This window comes from Dipodomys ordii, unplaced genomic scaffold (assembly GCF_000151885.1).
Source record: "Dipodomys ordii isolate 6190 unplaced genomic scaffold, Dord_2.0 Scaffold39, whole genome shotgun sequence".
In the NCBI taxonomy this organism is placed as follows: domain Eukaryota; kingdom Metazoa; phylum Chordata; class Mammalia; order Rodentia; family Heteromyidae; genus Dipodomys; species Dipodomys ordii.
This window is the reverse complement of record NW_012267255.1, coordinates 3,975,070-3,998,651: the sequence shown is the minus strand read 5'-3', so window position 1 is coordinate 3,998,651 and position 23,582 is coordinate 3,975,070. Positions and strand designations below refer to the sequence as shown.

The window sequence follows — 23,582 nt, the reverse complement described above, 5'->3', positions numbered from 1 at the left end:
ACATCAATCCTAGCCAGGTCTCTTGAGAATTCCTAATACACATTTCCTTTAACCACAGGGCCAAGAAGTTAAAAGGTCTGCACATAGATTATAATCAATTCAGAAGTCAGGTAAAGAAGAAGAAAAAAAAAAACGTTACAGGTTTGTACCTAGTATTATATTTTTTGCAATGAAAAACTAAACTGCCTCGTGTTGCCACCATTTCTTGAAGCCACCATTTAAATGAATTTCACAAAAGAAAATTGAACAAAATGGGCTAAAATAGAGAGCATTATCTTTTGTGCTTTAACTATGAGAAGGGAAGAAAATAGGTGGGAAATTATACATCTTTTAAAAGTAAACAGTTCACAAATGACATAAATACTAACAAACTTTCTTACCTTGGGCAGGATCAGGTGGACCAAACTCCAGAGAATATCGCAAAATAAAGTTATTGTTCCACACGTAGAGTTGGTTATCTCTTGGATTGTAATCCACTGCAGCAATATACTGGTACTGGTTGGGAAAGGGAATGTCTACATATTCTCCCCGGTTTAATCGGGTATTGTAAATGTAATCTATTGCATTCTTGCCTGTTTCACTTTCATTGTCTTGATACACTGACCTGACCACATAGAGGACTCCACATATCATGAAAGCATTTGATGCAGCACGCTTGTCATATATTGTCTCCCACGTTGCTTCAAATCGGAGAGTGTATGGATTCAGTTGACTAATAACTATCATTCCGTTGTTCTGTTCGGTGGCATAAATGACCCATAAGCCATTTTCATCAACTGCTAGGTCGATATCAGTCTTTCCTCCCCACCTATATGGTGAGGTATCGTGGTAGTTGGCATAGTTAATTATGGCCTCACCACTCTTAATTCTAGTCCTCAAGTCAAATTTCACAATGTTTCTTGTTCTTTCTTTGTTAAAAAAGACAGCACCATCATATACCACAAATCCAGTACCATCTACTCGATTTGGAAGTTTATATGTTGTTGTTTGGCGACTATTTTGGAAGTCTTCTATAGAAGCATATTCTATTAAAGTATCGGTGCGGTAAGGAGTCCAGGGCATGAAATAAATTTTATCTGCAGCTTGAAGAGGGTCTTTGCACCAAGCACCTGCCTTTTGTTCAGCTTCATATATACACGGTGCATCCACAATTGCTTTCAAAGTCCCAGGGCACACAAAAACTAACAGTCACAGAGAAAAAACAAGAAAGGAAGCCAAGTTAAAAAAAAAAAAAACTATACAAGCAAAAGTTTTATTGATTACAAATTTAACCCAAAAAAGAAGATAGAAGATATATTTTATTAGCATTTAATTTTTCAAAAATTTACACTTAATGCAAGGAGTACTAGCATAACAAAGTGGCTGGGATTGATTTCTACAAATCCAAACACCCATGTTTCCGCTCATTCAGAATTTAAATTTTAAAGTGTGCTTTTAATCTTATAATTTGTAATATATGTCTTCAAACTTTGAGCTTGTGCATAATAGTGTGTATTTTGTCGTAGTCGAAACCCTCCAGTCCCTAGGCCCACATCTAAGATCCCCAAAAGCAAAACCATAAAATAAGGCAAATAAGACTGAAAAGCCAATGTGAACACTTAATTAGAACTTTTACGGTAGTTAAAAGTGTTTCAATTCAAAGAATATAAATATTTGAAAAATGTAATTAGGAACAGAGAGAAGTAAATACAAGGAAAACAGTAATGGAAGGACCAGAAGGACCCCATATAACCATGGCATGCTATGGAGAGGGTTCTGGAAGCCAGGCAAGATGACACTTTAATAATAAGAAAATGTCCAAGGGCATCAGAAAAAAGAGATAAAGGGTAAAAAAAAGAAACAGGAAAGGGCAGCTCCCCCTTGCAGACTTCAGAATTTTTACCCATCACCAGATTTAGCGCCCATATAATCTCATTGTCAACAGTCGACTTCTTTATGAGGTGCATTTATGAGATCCTGCTGATTATTTTAACATAGGAGTGTTGTGGGGAGAGGGGAGGGAGGAGGTTAACATCCATAAGGCACATAACAGGGAGCTGGGGTTCAGGCTGAATACGTTATTTACCTTTTTGCTCCACTTCTATTTTAAGCATCGGAAGAAAAATAAAAAAAGGTGCAAGGAAAAAAGAAAAAAGATTAAAATAAATTGACTATTAGTCTAAGATTGAATTCGTAACAGATGCTAAATATAGGAAGAACAAGTAGCTGTACTACTTTGGATAAAGAGAAACACACAGGAAAACCTAGCAGGAGAAAGATTCTAAAGTTACATAAAAGAACATGGATCAATCATTTTAGTAGATTAAGGAGGCAATGCAAATAAGTTGGCATGTTGCTTCACTTAGTGTACCTGAATAAATAATGAAACTCTCCACTAATGTATGCTATACATACTCATGCCTTTTCAAAGTCACTCAGAATTCTTATCAAGTTTTCCTTTATATATGTATGCTATCAACATAAATGCATGCACAGGTGTATCAAGCCCATTTATCTAGTGTGAGCTCAACTGTTAAATTGATTAATTCCATAAGAATAACAAGAAATTAATAAAAATGACAATTGAATTTTGGAGTTTGGGACAAATTTAGTAACTATTGATATGGTTATATTTGTTTCCAAAAATAATTTTCACAATACAGTTCTTACAATTATGTTGTTCATGTTCATTGTTTTTCTATTATATCTGACATCTAGAAAAGTCCATCATAGCAATTTTAAAATGCCTCCTTTTCAGGAATACATAAATCTCCCCTTGAGCTCAATAGGTATATTGAAGGGTAAGACCAAGTAATGTCTTTCTTGCTCGATAAAATAAATAAATTTACTTATTTAAGTTTACATTCACATTCTATTTAATTTTAACTTTCCGTATCATATATCAAACTTGTAATAATATAAGACTATTAAAAAAAGTAAGCAAAATACATACAAGGGAAAAGCAAGCACAGTAGGCAAGGAGAAAAAGGAAGAAAGAATTATGGTTAGCTTATTATGACATTTTCTATCATCATTAATTTACACAGAAAGCAAGCGAGCATGCAACAGCAATCATACTGAGCATTCACAGCAAATACCTTGACTCCACAGACCCCATAAAAGGTATATGCTTTCTTAAAACAAACCTTATTAATAGAGTTATAGGAGTTAAGAAAAAACTGAAGCCCTATAAATTTAAAAATATGGCTTATGCACTTACAAAGGGTGCAAATAAGATCCTTGTTGGCAAATAGCATTCTGATAATTAGAAACGATAATCTATTTTAGATTCTATTTGGGCTTTGAAGTATGTTGCCTGAATTTCATAAAATGACTCCATTGATGTTTGTGTTTCTCCCTCTTGCCTTATTAAAATGCATTAGAATGTGATAATACTACATCTCCAAACTGATTACTTAAAGAAAGCATTGCATGTTGCAGTAGGATTTTTAGCTTGATTCACTTTTTAGAATTAAAATTATTCATCAAATTAAATATTGACCTTGTGAAATGCTTTGGGGAGAAACATTTTTGAAAATACAAATAGCATATAACCTCCTGCATTCATCCATAACCTCCTTTAAACCAACTTGGATCATTTAGCCACTTTCAGGAAACATACTTGCTCTATAATGTGTAATTCTGACTACATCTCACACATAGGAGACATTCAGTGTCGCTGTATTAGGAATATTTTTTTATTAATTAGTTGTCCTAACATTGCTCCTCAGTGAAGAGCATTATTATACCTGCTTAGAAACAATAACGGAAGGGCGTGGTGGGAAAATGAGGATAAAAGAAATCATTAGTGCTGTGATTGCTCAAACTATTATTTAAATATAGTTGTTTGTCTTCCCTACGGAAAGGATGACTTTACTAAAAATAAACCAATCAAATGTAATGTACAGGACTAATACACTTAAAACAGAACATTAAAAAACAAGCTCAGTAAAGAAAGCCAAGGTATATTGTTTTTAATTCATTCAAAACAACTGGGTTTTATTTATTGGATGCACAAAGATGACCGTGCAGTTACTGAGCAAAATGGGAAATAGGAAGTTTTCCTTGACTTGTGACTAACTAGTAACTTCTGTATCAAGGGAACAGTAAATGGGTATAAATTTTATTATAATTTATAATGCTGATGAAAATTATCCAAATATAAGTTGTTTTAGTAAATAAAACCTTTGAGGATTGAAGAATGGCTCTTTAAATGTCTATATAATGATTTTTATGAAAACCCAAAGGACAGATTATCTGTAAGTTCAGCCAAAATTTATCAACCAGAAGAATAAAAAAATGCAAAAAAATTAACAAAATCAGCATTCTTTGTCACATGCCAAATATAGGAGTTTTCCTCAAGAGACTGTGTGACTTTAATCATAACAATACATTTACTTTTCTATAGAGCAAACATACAAGTGCATGACCCACCACCAACATCAGCGAAGACTACATGAATATGCAAGACAAAAAATTGTGACCAAACTACTTATAGCCTACATACTCAGTATCTGAAGTGACACACTATTTCATATTGAATAATCTCATGTTTCATCATTACTAGGGACTTAATCAATAATAAGTTTCTATTCTCATCAAATAAAACTTGTAGCAAACATTCTCATGTATCATAAGAATGTGAAATAAATGAGAACAAAATGAAAATAAAAATTCAGTCTGTTACATGCAAAATTCTAGTATAATTACTTTCCTTTATCCTCCAAGATCCTGACTTAAAATATATACATGCATGTTATTCCCAGTATTCTGTCAACAATTAAGAACTCTACATTCATTTATTTTTGACACAAATATTACACAGGCAACTACAAAAGCCACAAAATAAGGTATTTCCCTGCTAATAAACATTATTATAATAAACCAAGAACATTATTTTTGATGTCCTCTTTTAGCATATTTATTATAAAATTTTCAGAAGCCATGGAAATTTTCTATTACTGTTTTAGAACAGGAGGAAACAATTTGAGATATACAAGCTCTTGGAGGATTTGCTGTTAATAGAAACTGGCATTAAGCCAGGTGGTTGTGGAATATATAATAAATCTTATCTGATGGTGACAATTTTTATCAAATAAGTAATATGTGAAAAGGTTATAAAATACTATGAAGTACAAACACCATTAAAACAATGGAAGAGTGAAATGTAGAAGTACAAAATAAAAGCAAGTATAAGAAACACTTATAAAAGACAGCAGAAAACAAAAGCAGAGAAAACAAGGAAGAAATAAGAAAACACACACCACTATGTAAATTAGTAGGAATAACAGGAAAAGACAATTTTCATTAAAATTTTATATTGATTGAAATCTTATAATTTATAGTGTGTCACTACTGTACGGTATATAGGAATTATAATTACTTCTATAGCGCAGTGATTTATAAAGAAAAAAAGCCATAGACTTATTTCTACCTCGTGCAAATATCTAGAAAGGTAACGGCAAATTAATTACTGGTTGATTTTTTTATTATTTCAAAGGATAAAAACTTGAAAGAGTAAATACTTCTCTGAGTATAGCTATTTGCAAGTTTAGTACACAATGTACAATACTTCTGGAGAACTGAAAAAGTAAAATTTTCAAAGTTAGATGTTCCAGAAGACATCCACATTTTCCTTTCTTAATCAGCGCAAGAAATTACTTATGAGTCTGAAAATAACATGTGCTTAACACTGTCTTGGTCTAAAGACTAGGTTACAGGAACTGGCTCCAGAAAGAATTCTTGGCAGCTCTGACTGATTCCACTGTTTGGGAATGGATGCTGTATTCCTTCTCTAATTTGAGGACAGAAATCAGGCTGAATTCAAGTGAGAGGGACTTTACGGAACAAAATTTTGGTTAGCTCAAAAGAATACAATGTTCGTCTAGTGGCACAGAAGGAGAATGATTATGTAAAGCCACCAACACTACACACAGGAGAGATGGAATAAAGATCAGTGCACTCAGTAGGCTTCCAATCCTACAAATGTTACAGAAAATACTGAAAACATAAAAAGCATCCATTTCACAGTAACACAGGAACACAGAGTAGGGATGAAAAGAAAAGATCATCTGTGTTTGGCCTTTAACTGATACCACAAAAAGGCAATTATCAATTTGTGGCAGAAGAAGACAGAGAGGGTGTCTTCACCATATGTGTAAGAATATGTTACTACCATATTGGAGATAGCACTTGTATCAGAATGTGACCCTTTTGTTTTTGTTGTTTTGAAATAGGCTCTTGCTACCCAGAACCAAGGCTAGTCTCAAACTCTGGGGCTTAAGTAATCTTCCTGCCCCAATCTTCCAAGTAGCTGAGATTACAGGGAAAAAGTATAGCTGTCTCAAATCAGTAAAAGTACTAACCTAACACTTTACTTCTAATGTCTATGCACAAACCTTACATGATTATTTTTCTTTTTTATTTAAAAGAACAACACTGTCAAATTAGTTTGTAAAAATTAGGTAATATATTCAAGCTTTTAAGTTGTTTGAAATGGTAAAATTTTCATTGAACTTGAAGAATATAATGTAGAAGCATGAATCTGAGCTTAGAAAGAAAACTACATAGCATTAGAGTATTGGCTGTAGCATATCTATAAAAATTTCTATTGAATTTCAAATAACTCCTTGCAGGATCTTAAAAATGTGTTACCCAGATATATTTAGGATTTTGTCAACTTTTTGTTGTAAAAAAGCATTAAAATTTCATCATTGGATCTGGGGAAAAATTGCTCCCCTCAAGCACACGGAACAGAAGGGGCAACACTTGCCTTGGACCCTGCAGTAGTAGCATTTACCAGGCACTAAAGTTACCACGACAGCAGGTAGCCATTCAAGTAGCTCATGATTAAAACTGAAGTCAATTCCTCCTTTAGAAAACTGGGAGCCAAACCAATTTGTCAGCAACTGGTATTGGGCAAAAGTACAGATTTCTATCTGCCCTATTGAATAGCTAATTCAAGTTTGTTTTCTGGAAAAACACTAGCCTTAAAAGCCAAACACTTAAGAACACAGACAGACACTTGGCCAGCACCACACTATGGCTTCCTTCCACACTTCATGAAGCTAATTGGAGTCCCGAGTCTGTTAGTGCTCTGCATGCATAATGGTTTTGTGGGCCATAAACATATGCTTCTTTCACATGTGTAGTCTTTCAGCATTAACCAGGAATGCTGGAGGAAGTGAAGAATATAAACTTCATACTTACTGTAAGGAACACATTCATATTGGACTTCAAGATACTTGTATGTTCCAGGACATGGATCAGGAAACACATCTGACCCAGTAACTACTATACACTGTGTTCGATTGTTGCACCTGCAAAACAAAGTGAATCAAATTTGTGTAATTTAACTTGTTTGTATTAAGAAATACAATTTGAAACTGACTCATATTTTCTTTAAGCAACTAGAAGTATAAAACATATAATCCAACTGATATTATTTTACATTATCAAATAGCTATAAAAGTGTTATACTAGACATTTTTATTTGAATTTTTATGTATTCAATATGTAGTGAAAAGGGGGGACTTATCAGCATATTTGATTAATTAAAATTACAAGCAAAGCAAAAATACTGAGTGAATGGCAATATGGCTCAACTGAATAGCTGAGCAGGAAGTTTATGTATTAAAATACAGATTTTAAAGTTCATTCTCTAGCATCCAAATTTGTGTTATGTTTTCTATTACTGGCACTGCATTCATTCTTGAATACCAAATACCAAGCCAGTAGATACCTTGTTTCTCTTCTTGTCCCTTTCCCCATTCCTGGTACTGAAATTGAACCCATGGTTTATTATCATACATATAATGACTGGCATTAATGACTGACTATATTTAAAGAGTTTGAAACACACATACTATTGTTACCTTTCACAGATCAATGTGCTCATGCTATGAGTAATTACTGTGTACTATTGGTTCTTCTAAATCAACTTAACATAAAAAAATACCACTAACATTATTCCTAAAATGCCCCATACATTAGCCTAAAAAAGTATTTTCTTTTTTGTTGTTGCTGCCATTAAGTTATCAGAATTAAAATTAAGTGAGAACTCTAGAAAGATATTTAAGTACTATAAATTGGCCCAGATGTTCTTTTTACAAGCCTTGCAAAGGCAAGAATTATTTCTTTTATAATTTGATTTGATTACAATCCAATGGAATGAAAATACTTGCAGGAGTTTTATGTTTTCTGACAGTATATACATTAAGAAGGCAAAGCAAGCAGAACAAAGGCATTATAACAAATTTTATCTAACAACTTGAATACTAAGTATTTTATAGTACATAAAATAGCTAAACTGCAATAACACTCTAACAAACTGTGAATAAGTAACTCAGTAGGAAGATATCTAAGTACAAAGGGCACTGGAAGCAAAATAATGGAAGCAAGATATAAAAAACAATGTACTTTGGAGATATTTCACATTAAAACTAACATGATCATGCTTTGAAGGGAAGCAAAGTGTAAAAGCTTTACAGGCTTAAATAGCTACATTTTATAATTCAAAATACACTACAGTAAATTTCAAATGTCTTATATAGTTAAGAAATTATAATATTTGCTTTACAAATATTAATGTAATCAACTTCTATCGTGATTAATCTATTATATAGTGTGATATTTAAAATATATACTATATATTATCATTTCAAGAATATAGATAATGTAAACTGGGGAGTGTTCACAACATTCTAGTATTTTTTCCTGCTATTCTTAGTTCCTTTGAAGAAATATTCCAGTGGTTTATTGCCATTTGGCATAAATTAATGATTTTAATATAAGTCACAGAATATTGTATTCTACAGCTTAAAATTATAGGCAGAGGGATGAGATATAGCTCAGTGGTGAAGCACTCGGCTAGCAAGTGTCAACATCCTGAATTCCATCCCCAGTACCAAAAAAGAAAAGACCAAACAAAAACAAAACAAAAAAATCAGAGCTGAGAAGGTAGTTCAGTGGTAGAGTGCTTGCCTTGCATGCATGAGGGCCCTGGGTTCAATTCCTCAGTACCACATAAGCAGAAAAAGCCTGAAGTGGCACAGAGCTAGCTTTGAGCTGAAGAACTGAGGGACAGTGCTCAGGCCCAGAGTTCAAGCCCCATATAGGCAGATTTTAAGATTTTTTCAATAGGTCACATATAATTTTTCAACCAATGTAGAAATATAGTTCAGATGCATCATTTTTCTTCTGTCTTAAATTCTGCAAGCTATAAGAGTTGCTTCATCTTTCAGGAATCCTCAACACTAACCGGGTCCACAAAAAAAGACAGTCCTTTCATTTCCTTTCTTGTACGTATTCATACCTACAGGAATCTTCATTGTATCTTAGCTTCACAGCTCTTAGATACCAAGAAATGTAAACTCCTATATGTTTAATATTATTATTATATTAATATTATAACTACTCAACCAGATTGTACTTTCCCAATAGTTATGAAACACTCTCATTGTAAAAATCCTATTAAAACCAAATTCCATTGGAAAATAAACAGTTTCATATACCACATTACCTCCCCTTCTCAAGTGAATGTTCCTCTTACATCACCAAACTAGGGACAGGTTATAGAAGAGAAAATGGCTTCTACTGAGGTTGAAATGAACCAGGAACATAAGGACTTTGGACAATGGTAAAAAGGTGGCTCACAGAAGATAGAGCATAGGACATTTTTTTGAGGATTTATCTCATTTTTCCAAAAATAAAGACTATATTGAAGATTACCCAGTGTTTCCCCACCAGAAGTAACTGGATGAATAAAATGACTAACATAGGATTAGAAATCTTCCGTATTTCTCAATGTGACAGTATGTTTTATAAGAAGTCAAAGGGAAGCACACCGTGAACATTCTATGTTTTATTTGAAAGTATACCAATATGATCAAAAGAAAAAACATCTGCCTATATTTAATTTTTAAAACTCTGATTAGTTATCTGACTACCATTATGAGTTCAAATGAATGTCATAATTAATTCGGTGGTTTGTACTAACCACATAAATATCCTTAAAGAATCACATATAAAGCACTCGTGGTAAGACAGTAAAAAGTATGAATTCTACAGCTATTATCTTAAGTAAAATCTTAAGTAAGGAGACAATAAATTTCACACAAAAATCACACACATTTCTAGAGTTCATCCATTTCTTTTTTTTGGGGGGGAGGGGGTCCGGTCGTGGGGCCTGAACTCTGGGCCTGGGCACTGTCCCTCAGCTCTTTAGCTCAAAGCTAGCACTCTACCACTTGAGCCACAGCGCCACTTCTGGCTTTTTTCTTTTTGCTTATGTGGTGCTGAGAAATCGAACCCAGGGCCTCAGGCATGCAAGGCAAGCGCTCTACCACTGAGCCACCTTCCCAGCCCCAAGTTCATCCATTTCTAAAACATTCATTCTACATTTGAAAATATTGTATATACTTACATATATAAATATATATATGTACATATGAAGCATGTATATATCTATATATTATTTTCTTATACTCCATACACATGTATATATATATATATATATTAAGAATGTTGAAAAAATCAGAAATTTTGAATTAACCAAGCGTAAAGATTCAACATGAGAATGTCAATTGTACATGGAAAAAAATATATCATGGCTATGCACACCAGTATCTATTCATGCAAAATGAATCAGAACTTTTAGAGAACTACATACAGAAATGAAAATATGGACTGTGAATATCCTTTATCAATTGAAAGAGTAGCTATAAGTTTCCAAGTAATGTGTAGAAATGAATGGGGAACTATCCAATATGAGCTATAAACCTTTAAAATTAAAAATGCTTTAACCCATATGGTTAAGATTGTAAAACTGTTAATTGGTGTGTTTTAAAAAGACAAGTAAGAAAACAATTACTTAGCCAAAAAAAGCATAGTAAATTCCTACAAATGGCTCAGCTTCAAAGACAACCAAAGCCAAAATAGAAAAGGTGATCAGGAGTTATTTTCTAAGACAGAGGAATGGATGCTGGCATGACTTTCTCCCCTCTTCCTCTCCATAAAAAGATAATGATATTTCCTATCAGCTACAGTTGTTCACAATAGTAACTAGAATATCAATATTTTTATAATACTGTGAGAATTCAGTGTACTAATCTAAACTTTTCTTAAATGGTAAATTTAGTGTAAATGAGAACAAGATAGAAGAGAAAATAAAGGGTTTTAAAAATGGGCCCCAGGCTGGGAAGGTGGTGCAGTGGTAGAGTGCTTGCCCTGCATGCATGAGACCCTGGGTTTGATTCCTCAGCACATTAGCAGAAAAAGCCAGAAGTGGCGGTGTAGCTCAAGTGGGAGAGCGTTAGACTTGAGCTGAAGGGCTGAGGAACAGCGCCCAGGCCCAGAGTTCAGGCCCCACTTCCACAAAAAAAGGGCCTTTGATTCAAATTTTAAGGAAGTATGATCATTTCTTTTTAAAAAATGAACTAAATGCTTCAACTTGCAAATAATGGGTCTTAAAGCTGCTTTGTATTTATAAACAAGCACTGTCGAGTTACAATAGCTAAAGTAGTAATTCCAAAATGTGATCAGATAGCTCAACTAAGAAAAGCAAATTATTAGGCTTCATAAGAACAGATTCAGAAAATCTAAGGATAAACACCGGTCCTGGGCATTTTAACTACTACTGAAAATGATTCCTAATCAGTTGCTAGAGATACACTAGGCATAGATAATAACATTAAGTATTTTGTGTAAAACTTCATATGTGATCAGATTTATGATAAAGATATTTTCCTTCCCAACTTTAGGTATAGGAATCAAGGGTTCCTGTTTGCTCTTATTTTGATCAATATATCTAATTATTTATCAATAACTGACATGATAAGTCAAATGCTGTATTGTAGTAAAATCAGGTAACTTAACAGGATAGAGGAGATGGGAAGAAATAGAGAAGAGTGACAAAGAAGTGACATTGTCTAAGAAGATGCATTGTACTCACAAACTGAGATAGTGAATCACATCTTAGTACATGTACATATTACGTATAAACTGGCTTTTAATAGAAAATACAGAAAATGATCTTTTCCTAAATTTGTACCACTGAACAAACCTGAAATATAATTTCTGACAGTCTGTAAAAATACACTCTGCTTCATTGTATACTATGAATGTCATTAAAAGTATTCAAAAATATAATCAACAGCAATCATTATTGACTTTCCTATATTAAAACTTTGACTTAATTGATATTTAATTATTTAATACTTCCTAAAAGAATAAAGGTAATTTTTTTTATTTTTTATTGTGAACATACTGTACAGAGGGGTTACAATTACATGGGCAAGATAATGAGTACATTTCTTATCAAGCATTGCAGCCTCCTCCTTTGTTTACCCTTCACATCCCTTCCCAAAAGATAAAATTACTTAATTAAACTTACTCCAAAATCTGAAACATTTAAATCATTTGAAATATTCTTCAATTTCCAACTCAGCAAACTGAGAATTGGATTTGGTTAAAAAATGCTACAGGGCTGGGATATAGCCCAGTGGCAAAGCACTTGCTAGCAAGTGCTATGTACTGGGTTCAATGCTCAGTACCAAAAAAGCAAAAAAGCAGTTTTTAAAAGAACAACAACAAAAACCCACGATCAAAAACATTGCCTTAGCTTGGGCCCCAGGAATTTTTGTATATAATCCTAGATACTAAGCAAGAGGCTGATATCTGAAAATCATGGTGTGAAGCCAGCCTGGTCAGGAAAGGCCTTGATATTCTTAACTCCAATGAACTCCAAAAATAGGCTGAAGTAGTGCTGTGGCTCTAATGGTAGATCACTAGACTTGAGCCAAAAGAAGTACAGGGACAGTGTCTAGGCCCAGAGTTCAAGTAGCAGATAGGTAAAACAAAACAAAACACAAACCCACAAACAACAACAATCAGCCACATTGCTTTGGGCTGGGTTCTAGCTCAGAGCTAAGGCACTTACCAATCATATGCAAATCTCTGGGTTCAATTACAAGCCCTACCACCACAACAAATATCCTAATATATATATTACATCTGGCTATAAGTTTTAAAAAAAATTTCCTCCTCTTCTCCTTTTAATATTTTTAAACACATAGTATACATTTTCAACCTGAGAATTCCCATACTAAAATAAATCCAACTAAATATAACTAAATAAATAAACAACTAAAATAAATCCAATAGTAAATGATTTGTAACACTGTAATGTTCGCATAGTCTTCCTGCATCTTTTTCACAAAACCATCAACCACAACAAAGAAAACTCCAAATATAGTTTATAGGTCATAAACTGATTCAAATGAGGCAAAACACAGAATTTCAATTATCTAAAATCTTACTGTTATTTCTATCTTCAACTGGGAAAGAAAGTGGTGGGTAAAAAAGATAAAGCTGCATATTCATCTCTAAGAGCAGAAGGAAAAGTATAATAATTAGGGGGATTAGTAGCTTAATTCATTTTCTGTGCAAAGAGAATGCCAATATATTTCATTACTAGCAAAATTTAGAGTAAATATTATTTTAAGTTAGTGTTACTGCTCAGACATATATGCATAATCAGTAAGAAAAGAAAAATTTTAAAAATACTTTAAGAAAATTTAATGTATGTCTTGGCCAACATCAGTGGCAGATGGTAAAAAAATTTTGTTACAAAGTATTATAAACAGCGTATTTTCTATTCCATATGTAAATAATGTTCTCAGTTTTAACATTAGATTCGAAGGAATCTACACTGCTTTATATAATTAAATATACTGAATAAATTATGTATGATTGATTAAAAAGGGCATTTATCACATATTATTAACATATGTGATATGGTATGGAAATTATATGCATAGCTTGGCATGAGAGCACACACCTTTATAATCCTAGCACTAGGGAAGTTGAGGCAGGAGAATGAAGAGCCCAAGGCCAGGCTGGAGGCAATCTGGGCTACAAATCTAAATACCTTCTCAAAACAAAACAAAACAAAGCAAACAAAAACATCACAAACAAAATGGCTACATGGAACAACAAAAGCAAATGCAATTCACAGACTAGCTGAAGTATGTTTGAGGAAACACATTTACTTTGTCATGTAGGATAAATAAAATATTTGGTGTTTCATTACTAATGAAACATGAATGCCAGGAAATTATTCATATATTTCTTTTCCTCCAGCTTCTAAAAAAATAAGTGAAAGACATTACAATGCACACATAAGTAACCATATTCTTAAAAAATTGCATTTAAAAATACAGTATAGTGTTAGCTCTGCTGCTAATGGTTTAGAAACAAAATTACTGGCTAACGTGTTTATAATGGCGTTTTTAAGATCACAAAGAAGTAGGGGCTAAGATCCAACTTGGTTACTTAATTAGCTGTGTTAATCTGTGAGTTCATAATATATTAAATGTTTCAACCTCAGCTTTTGCATTACCTGTTTTGGAGTTTTGCTGTTTAGGTTAAATGAGATAATGCAGAAAAACTGCACAATGCCTAGATAACAAATCTCAAAAGTAGGAATTATCGCCATGGAAAACAACAGTAACACTGTCCGCAATATAAAAATGGATATAGTTTGCAGTCCTTAGAGAAACATCATTTCCCCATCCAGAGGAGTTCCAGTATTGTATATATTCTGCCCTGTGTACGGCTTTAAAAACAGGACAAACTATTCATGCAAATTTGTTTTCCTTCCAACTCTAATCTTAAATTGTACAATGCTCAACAAATTGCTTTTACTCTTCTTTTGATTATCTTATGCTCATTATTATACTTTACCAAGTGCAAAGTATGGAGATGAGATTCCACATGTAATCTATTGTGAGAGGGGTTTTAATCAATAGTCTTGTTCTGCTGATTAAGCAGGGCCTTCTGTTTTGGCAAGATAACATTAGTTTCTCCAGTCATGCTCCAAAAACCATTGGCAATCTTCAGCAGATCATTAGATATGCTACAATAAAACTTTGGTGCATTTTCTTTTTCTTCCTTAAATTACTTCTTCACTGTTCCAATGTTCCCCATCACCGATGGCATGCATTCTTATTGCAGTTCCCCTGAAATTTACACTACAGCCATGTCTCCAGGCCATAAGATGCCATTTTCAACTGAAGCTTCTACTTGAAAATATAAATTAAGAAAATTTCATTATCTCCTCCCAAGGGCCATTATTCACCACAGTTCTAAGGAAGATTAAAAATCCAAAATCTACTAACTTAAACAAATACTCCAGCATTAAACAGAAAAACTCAATATATCATGATAGAAACTAAATTCAAATTGGTTTAGATTTGAAATAATCCTCTAAATATTCTGTTAAGTCTGTATATGTATGTGAAAACCACTTGAACAATTTCCTTTCCTAATTGGCATCTGTTATTTTTAAACCTCAATTACAAAATGCTAGCAACGATAAAATCACTTTTTCTCTGAGCTACTGTCAATCTCAGTTAAAAGTGCTCCCTTTTTGGAGATGAAATAGATGCTTTCAAGGTGTCAAAGAAAGCATGCAATGATTTGATTGTTCAATAATAAACAGAACATTGCTAGGAATGTTCTAGAAAAAGTTATACCACATCTACAGGTGAACTGTACATTCTAAATGTACAGTTGAATTGTTTTTAACATGAATTCAAGCTTTTATTAATGGAGAAGAAATGAAATTCATTACTGAGTTTCAGTTACTAATCAAAAATAAAATACGTCAACTAGTACATTTTATTCTGTTCATACACACAAGCTTTAAAAAAAATGGAAGCCTTGCTACAAAAGGGAGGGGGAAAGAGAGCTAATTTGCAAATTTTTATTGGAAGTGATTACATGCCTACCACATAATAGGCATTCAGTGTTGCTGAATGAATGAAATCAAGAATAGCTACCTGGCTATTTCTGCTTCTAAATAAACATAGTTAACAGAAAACAAACAGCACACATCTAATTCTGCTTCCATCAGCTGTACCTGATTCGCAGACAATTCTGTCAATTTAGACACTGTTCTGTGTCATGAAAGCCAATAATAAACACTTAAGATATAGATTATATGCTTAAGAGAAAGAGGCAAAAGTACCCTTTAACTTCCAATCACTCCTCTAGGCACTAACAATTCCAAAGGACCTATACTCTATTCAACAGAACAATTCTTCTTTTTAGCCCTAATGCTGGACAAGATTTCTACATATTGAAGACATCACCTGAAAGTAGGAGTAGGTAAGTGCCAAGGCAGATTTGCTTAAGCAAAATTATCAAGTAAAATGAGAGACAATACACAGAAATTATGCTCAAGACAGAAACTTATCATCTTTCCATTGCAGGAGAGAAACAGGTGAATGTTAAACCAAACCTCTTAATGTTTCAAAAAGAGTTTAATGAAAATTTTTGTTATCTAAATTTCTAAAGAGCTAAGGAAAATAGTACTTGGTTTCTTTAAATATTTATTAATGATGATTTGTGAGCTAACCTAATTGATAAGTAAACATTAACATTAGGGAGCTGAATGGTGTGTAATTACTATGGCAAAAAATAGGTGTGCTATAGTAATGTCCCGCTGGTCACATAACAATGCTCTCATAATTTAATCATTTGTGTTGTCTAGAAGATCTCTATTATATAGAATTTAATCCTTTAGGCACATTACAATATAGTTTGTACATCATGTAACACTGTATTATTTAAAGCATCCTCAAATCAGTGTAATAGTTACTATAGTACGAGAATTGCCAGCATAATATTCTTTATTGTTAGTGTATTTATGGATACCAAATTTGGAGAAAAAATATACAATTTCTACTGCATTTAGTTTTTTATCTACTGATGTTTTAAGGTTTATATAATCTTGAATATAATTTTTGCTTTTAAGGATAGAACTGTGGCTAAATATTTTAAAGAATGGTGTAAAATGTTATAGAAAGGGGCTGGGAAGTTGGCTCAGCAGAACAGTGCTTCCCTTGCATGCATGATGCCCTGGGTTCGATTCCTCAGCACCACATAAGCAGAAAAAAGCCAGAAGTGGTGCTGTGGCTCAAATGGTAGGCAAGGCTAGTGTCCTACTGGACAGCGCCAGACCCAGAGTTCAGCCTCCACAACAGAACCCCCCCCACCAAAAAAAAAAGTTATAGAAAATAAAATTTATTTAACTAGTAACCATGAAAATACAAAATCTATGTTACTGAGAAAGAATATGATATATAAGAGAAACAGCCACAAAGGATCAAGTAAGGTAAGAAATGTCTATTAGTAAAATTCTGTTTACTTCTGGAAGACAAATCATTTTTCAGATGTTGAAATCTTACACAACATTCCACAGTCATTTTGTACCTGAGTGAAATATTGTGCCAGAAGTTAGAACTAAAGAATGTATATTTTAATATTTATGGTTCATTTGTATCTTAGAAACCTTTAAAATTATCTCAAAAGTTCCACATTAATTATTAAAATAAGCATTTTGAAGTGGCAATGCTGTGCTGAAAACAACTTTCTATGTTTCAGAAATCTTTGAAATTCCTTAGTTTTTACTGGACCTTGGGGTCAGTTTAATGCAAATTAGGCCTGACTCACTTCGCGCCTTATTAATCCAGCACAAAAATGTCTTATTTGCAGAAATGCATATTCAACATAAATGCACTTGCCTTTATTAGCAAAATAAGAGCTATTTATTTACAAAGCATGCCACTGAGACTAAGTTTCATTCACAGAGTCATCAGGTCTGTTTAAGAGAAGGAATAAGACAATTTTAAGTGAATAGCAAAACAATAAAATTTTTAAGTATTTCAAAAATACTGCATTTTTATTCAAATTTAACACCTTCACTTTTAAGAATTATCAATTACAAGTAATTATTTATAAAAATGTTAACCTACTACAGTTTGTACTTGTAGACACTTACATTTTTAACAAGGGAAATGGGAAATCGCTATGGGATGCCCTAGTTAGATTAAATTAGCAAGAAACTTGTTACCAGAGTATATAAAAGACACAGCGTAATAAGACATGACCTTGCAGAGCCTTGGAGCCAATCTGTGATATTCTTCCTTCCTATAACCCTTGCTAATTATCTGCAAAGCTACAGAGCCTTTTGTCGTGGGTTATTTTTCTTCAAATTGTGAAGGGATTTTAGTTTCTAAATATTTAATTAGTTTTGTTATGATATGAGAATTGTTGTGCATGCCAAGCATTTCAATTTTCATTCTATTTCTTTCTAATTATCCTCAGATTTAGATTGGTCATCCCAAATCTTTTCCATATGTAATTATTTACTTCTTAAAGATCATTCAGTGAAGAAATATTTTCACCCTTATGGCTCTTCTTTTCCACAAATAGCTTTACTGGTCCGTTAATTACCCGCTCAGAGGATTAGAGCTTGAAATACTGCGTAAGAACCTGCAACTAAAAGGAGTTTTGGAGGGCAAAAACTGAGTAAACTAGATCGGTGCTGTGGTTATTTTAAATTCATGTTGAATATGACTCCTAGTTCGGCTAGAGGTGCTTTTGGTAAAAAGTGAAGTTATGCCATAAAGATTTATTTTTCTGACTCCCAATGTTAGATGTATTAGCCAATATTATCAACACTGTAAGGCAAATAAAACTTCAGTCTAATTGATAACTAATACAGATTATTTCTGCTTCTAACATCAAAAATGTCAACAGAATTATTCAGATCTAGTAAATAAAAACAGAAATTAAGTGCAGACTATTTTATTGCTTTTAAGTGAATTTTTTTAATGAAGAGGCAAGAAAACAATTATTCACTACTCTTATGGAATTCTGATCTTTTGCTAAATACTGTATTTTCTTTATCAAACATTTTTCAGCTACATATCCTTTTGTTATTAATTTTAAGAAATTTATTTTCCTCATCCAACTTCTAACACATTTAGGGAGTGAAATATCTGTTTATGAACAGATGCATAAGAATATCTAGAGTAAAGGGGATAAAAAGATACAAGTTTTATCTTTATAATCTGCATTGAGTTAATATTAATAAATTAATGCCGCAGGGTACAAGACAAAGAGAAAAGTCTTATTCTGAAAATAAACTGAAAGTACTCCAAAAACTATCAATCTTTTTCTAATTTTAGCTTTATACCACACAAAAGCCATAACTTATGTTTCCTACATTGTCCTTTCCAATCTAGAAAAAATTCATCTTATCATACACTTAGGGAGATTAGTCTATTCTTACAGTGAAATTACAACAGAACTCCCAAGGAATTTTCATAAAAGTATGTTCTAATACCAATAAATACTCCTTCCTCAACTTAAAAATGCTACCAGTGTTAATAGCACATATGTATTAATAACAAATAGGTGCAAAAGGTATATCTCATCATTCAATATAGTACTACTAAATTAAATCTATTTACAAATTTACTGAAAAAATAAAAGCCTACTTAACTGCACTAGGTCAGAAATGGAGGTAGAGCAGGGCCTGGAAGTGAAGGGCCCTTAACTCTCTCCTCAATCACTGGGCTACCTGACAGTTTCTCCTGAAAATTCTGTCCATTTAACTCCACTGACTTAATATAGTCCTTCATGAGTACAGGAAAACCAACACGAGATATTATGTCAAAAGTTACAGACAACAATACTTTAAAAAAAATTAACAAGTATGAGGGGAGAGGAGGGGAAGGAAGGGGAGAGAAGGGAGGGAGGGAGGGAAGGAAGGGAGGAAGGGAGGGAGGGAGGGAGGGGAAGGGAAAGGTCCTAGAAAGGTTTGAGTTCTCACAGAAATTACTATGGATATTTAAAATATTTCTTCCTTGTTAAGAACAAACATGCACAAGAGGCTTTTTTCCTTTGTCACTGTTGTTTTTAATGTACTGTGTAATTGTTTTGTTTCTTTTGTATGCTCTCCCCCATGTATAACCCTGTTGTCACTGTATTTGATTCCATAGCCCTGTATCTTGTATATGGAGGGATAGTATGGGAAAAAAAAAGGGAGAGGGTAACAATGCTCGATAGGTAATGTACTCATGTAACCCTCTGTAAGTATCTTTATGATAAATTTTATAAAGAAGAACAAACATGCATTGTAGGACCTTAAGTCTATAAGGTTTAAAACTATCAGAGCTCAGGACACAAGGCTTTTGGTTTGAGGAAATACTGCCTTCTAACTCCCAGTAAACCCTCAGGGCTAGCTTAAGAGCTGTGATTGCTTATTACATACTGGGCTGAACAAAGATAGGCACAGGGCCTCAGCTGAGCAGGTGTGGGAGAAAGCCAGTAGAAACTATGCTGGCCAGGCAGTATTAAATTCTTCTCTGATCACCCAAACCCAAAGTGATCTTTCTCTCCTCTCCCTAGAGCAATAAATGTCTATAAAATTAGTTTGGTAATTATTCACATTCTGCTGCCTGTCATCTCTTCTATAATCTGCATTTTAGTTGTTACTAAACCCACCAATTAACTTCTCTAGTCATATTAGGTATCATTTCTTTAAATAAAAATACAAAAACTTTATATATTCATCTGACTAATTTCTAAGACGAGAAAATAAATAAGGCCCAAAAGCTGGAAACACAGATTCTACAAAGCAGGTGTGGAAGGCCAAAAACAATCCTTAATACACATCTCTGAATATAAATAATCAAATTCAGAAGGGATGGATTTTGAAGAGATAGATATTTTGTAGTTTATACACTCTCAAATTTAATCATTCTCACCTGACTGATAAATATATGACAAATTTCACTGGCATCCTTCTGATAAATCATAACTAATCTTTAATCATGACAAAATATTCATCATCTAATCCTTTTATCAAATTGACTACCACTGCAGGAGTCTCATGTGTTTGCACAATTAAAAACCCCATGTTAGCTGTATATAATAAGGCATTACATTTGATGCAAATCCTTTTCTATTGAAATAAGTGCCAGGCTGACAGCAGGAAGTAGCTGATAAGAAAGCAACAAGGCATTGCTGATGGCATTCTTGATAACTGAACACCAACTCATATAAGCATTCAGTTACAAACTATTAACAGAAGAGCTCTCTTTTTACAAAGCAGAGATCAAGGAAAGTATCTCTTTGCTGTAACTCAGACACAAAAGCAACAAATTACCTAAGAAAAGATGGGTGAGTGGGTGGAATAGGAAGGAGGGAGGAAGGGAAAGAACAGGTAGGTGAAGGAAAAACACAGTATCATATCCACCAGTGATTCTGGTACTAAAAAGCAATAGAAGACAGTACCTTCGGCTATATGGCAGATGTAGAAATATTTATATTGTGGAAATAACAATCTTCTAAACATGCCACATTCAAGTAATGTGTACACAGAATAATAAAATGTGTATGGCACTGCTATAAAAAGAATGATAGTTAATGACGTTCTAATTTCAATTTCTGTGCTGATATTACAGCTTTAAAAAATGGAAAATATTTTTCCAGAACTATGCCATGATTCTGAAAAATATAAAGAACACGACCTTTGAAAGATGCTTTCTTCCTCAGCCTAAGAGCAAGACAAGAAGACACAGTACCCAGAAAGAAAAAAGTGGCTGGCAGAGCAGCATTGTACAAAAAAGAGTGAAGGATGAGGACAGAAGTTGTATACTGGTTAACAGGCCTCAATATCTCTTCAGCCTCCCTTTTCATATCATCACCTCATATCATTACTCACTTTTCCACAACCAATGTCTGGAAGTCTACACTGTAAGGGAGATTTGGGAAAACAGTGATTCCTGCATATGTCCCCTTTTTCCCAGATTATATTTGAGGGGTAAACTTCCGTTGTAAGAAGAGCTCAGCTAGTTCATCAGCTCAGTTAGCAGATTCGAGTTGATAACATCATGTTTAGGCTTGGCAGTAAGCTAGTTACAGTGAAGCAGCAAAACTGTGCTCTTCTGAAAGTAATATGCACTCTTCATACAACAGATCTAAACAGGGCGAACATATTTGATGAATGGCTAGATTTTTTTGACCACTGAACAATGAGGTTATCACATATACAATCTTACTATTCATAATAAACTCTGTTAAGCAATTTTAAGATTTTTTTATGTCTTACAAAAACTTTGACTAAATGCTAATTTAGCAAACTTTTTGGAGGTGGCATCTTATCATTGTTTTTATCAGCAAAATAAAAAAGCATGATATGGCATGATATACATCATGGTAAAAATTACTATGGTATGTCATTATTATTGGTATGTCATTATTAAGAAAAAGAAACCTGGGAACATCTTGTTGCTCTTATCGTCACTTTTTTGACATTACCTTTTCAGAAACCTCATAATGTCAAAATACCATTGCAACCTGCTCACTTTTAAATCTCTACACACCAGGCAAGGAAAAAAAATCTTTTGAGTTTTATCAGTAACACTGAGCTATTTTCTTTGTTGTTTTAGGGTTTTCTGTTTGGTTTCTGTTTTTGCTTTAAAGTTTTTTGATTTTTTAAAACACTTTAATGGGTAGATTCCTAAAAGGTATAAACCAATTGCATAGACAGGATGAGTTTTTATATTTAATATCACCTCTTGTCTTTGGTAGGGTAACAAAGGAAGTGGAATTTTGAGGCAGATATCATGAGAGGCTCACTGGAGTTTCTCTATCAGTGTCACCATCACAGAAGCAGATTTGGGAAGAGTAAAAAGATGAACTTCAGGATGGATTTAACAACAGCTCTGGAGGAACCCCAAGGAAGGAGCTCTTAAGTTGGGAGGGCTCTTCAGAGTCTTAAAATGAAGGAAAAGAAGGAGGAGGAGGCATGGGAACATTCCTACACAGGCATTCAGTTAAGAGCTGCCTGGGAGGAGAAAGGTTAAAGCTCCTGGCAGACCCATGCAATTCTATTGAAGAACCGTGAACCCACTAAAAGGCAACTCTCCTGGCAGCCAGGGAAAGATCTCAAAAGAACGTGGAAGGCCACTACAACATCCACTACAGCGCTGTATGGTAAAGAGTTCAGGGCACCGTTTCAAAGACAGTTCTTTAACACTACTTCTCATTTTTATGTGTTTTTTTTCTCTCCTGTTTTATCATTGTGTACACACTGACATGTCAATCCTGTTTACTAAGCGATATTCAATGGGTTTCCTATAGAGCAATGAACCTTAACAGGCAGCTTTTAATTGGCCCACATAGGAAACCACATTACTATTAATTCCACAGCTACAGCATAAAATAAAACCATTGCTTCTCAAACTCTACAGCAATTAGACCTCTCGGCTATTTGGCTAACTCTGCTTCATGATACCCAATGCAGTTAATTATATTTTTTGATGTTAATAGTCTCTGTCAGTCTTAAGCATAACTTCTCTTTGATGAATATTTAAATTATATTTGAATAAAAAATAATCTTGGTTACATTTCACATTCAGTAATCATTGCGGCTTACTTAATAAAGGTCTACTCATCAAGGGTTGAAATAAATGGCAATATACACACAAAATCCCAAATCAACTTATCAGACAGGGTATCTGTTCAGACCATTATCTATTGCTCTAACCAACAGACAAACTTCTCTATATTTTAAATGATACAGTACTGTTCGGCTAACAACTCACAATCAATTTTAAATGTTCTGTTTTATTTTTTTTTGCCAGTCCTGGGGCTTGAGCTCAGGGTCTGGGCACTGTCCCTGAGCTTCTTCTAGCACTTGAGCCACAACACCACTTTCAGCTTTTTTTGGCTTATTTGTCTATGTG

At 33.6% G+C, this 23,582-nt stretch overlaps 1 protein-coding gene across 5 annotated transcripts in view; it reads right to left on the bottom strand.

Moving 5' to 3' along the window:
- Nucleotides 1-23,582, bottom strand: part of Adgrl2 (adhesion G protein-coupled receptor L2) — a 141,180-nt gene that overhangs the window by 45,014 nt on the left and 72,584 nt on the right. For all 5 annotated transcript variants that reach the window (XM_013018341.1, XM_013018340.1, XM_013018344.1 and 2 more), the window contains exons 3-4: nt 7,189-7,298; nt 381-1,181 (exon numbers count right to left, since the gene is read on the bottom strand). In XM_013018341.1, the coding sequence (XP_012873795.1) occupies nt 381-1,181; nt 7,189-7,298 (911 nt within the window). The remainder of the gene's footprint in view (nt 1-380; nt 1,182-7,188; nt 7,299-23,582) is intronic.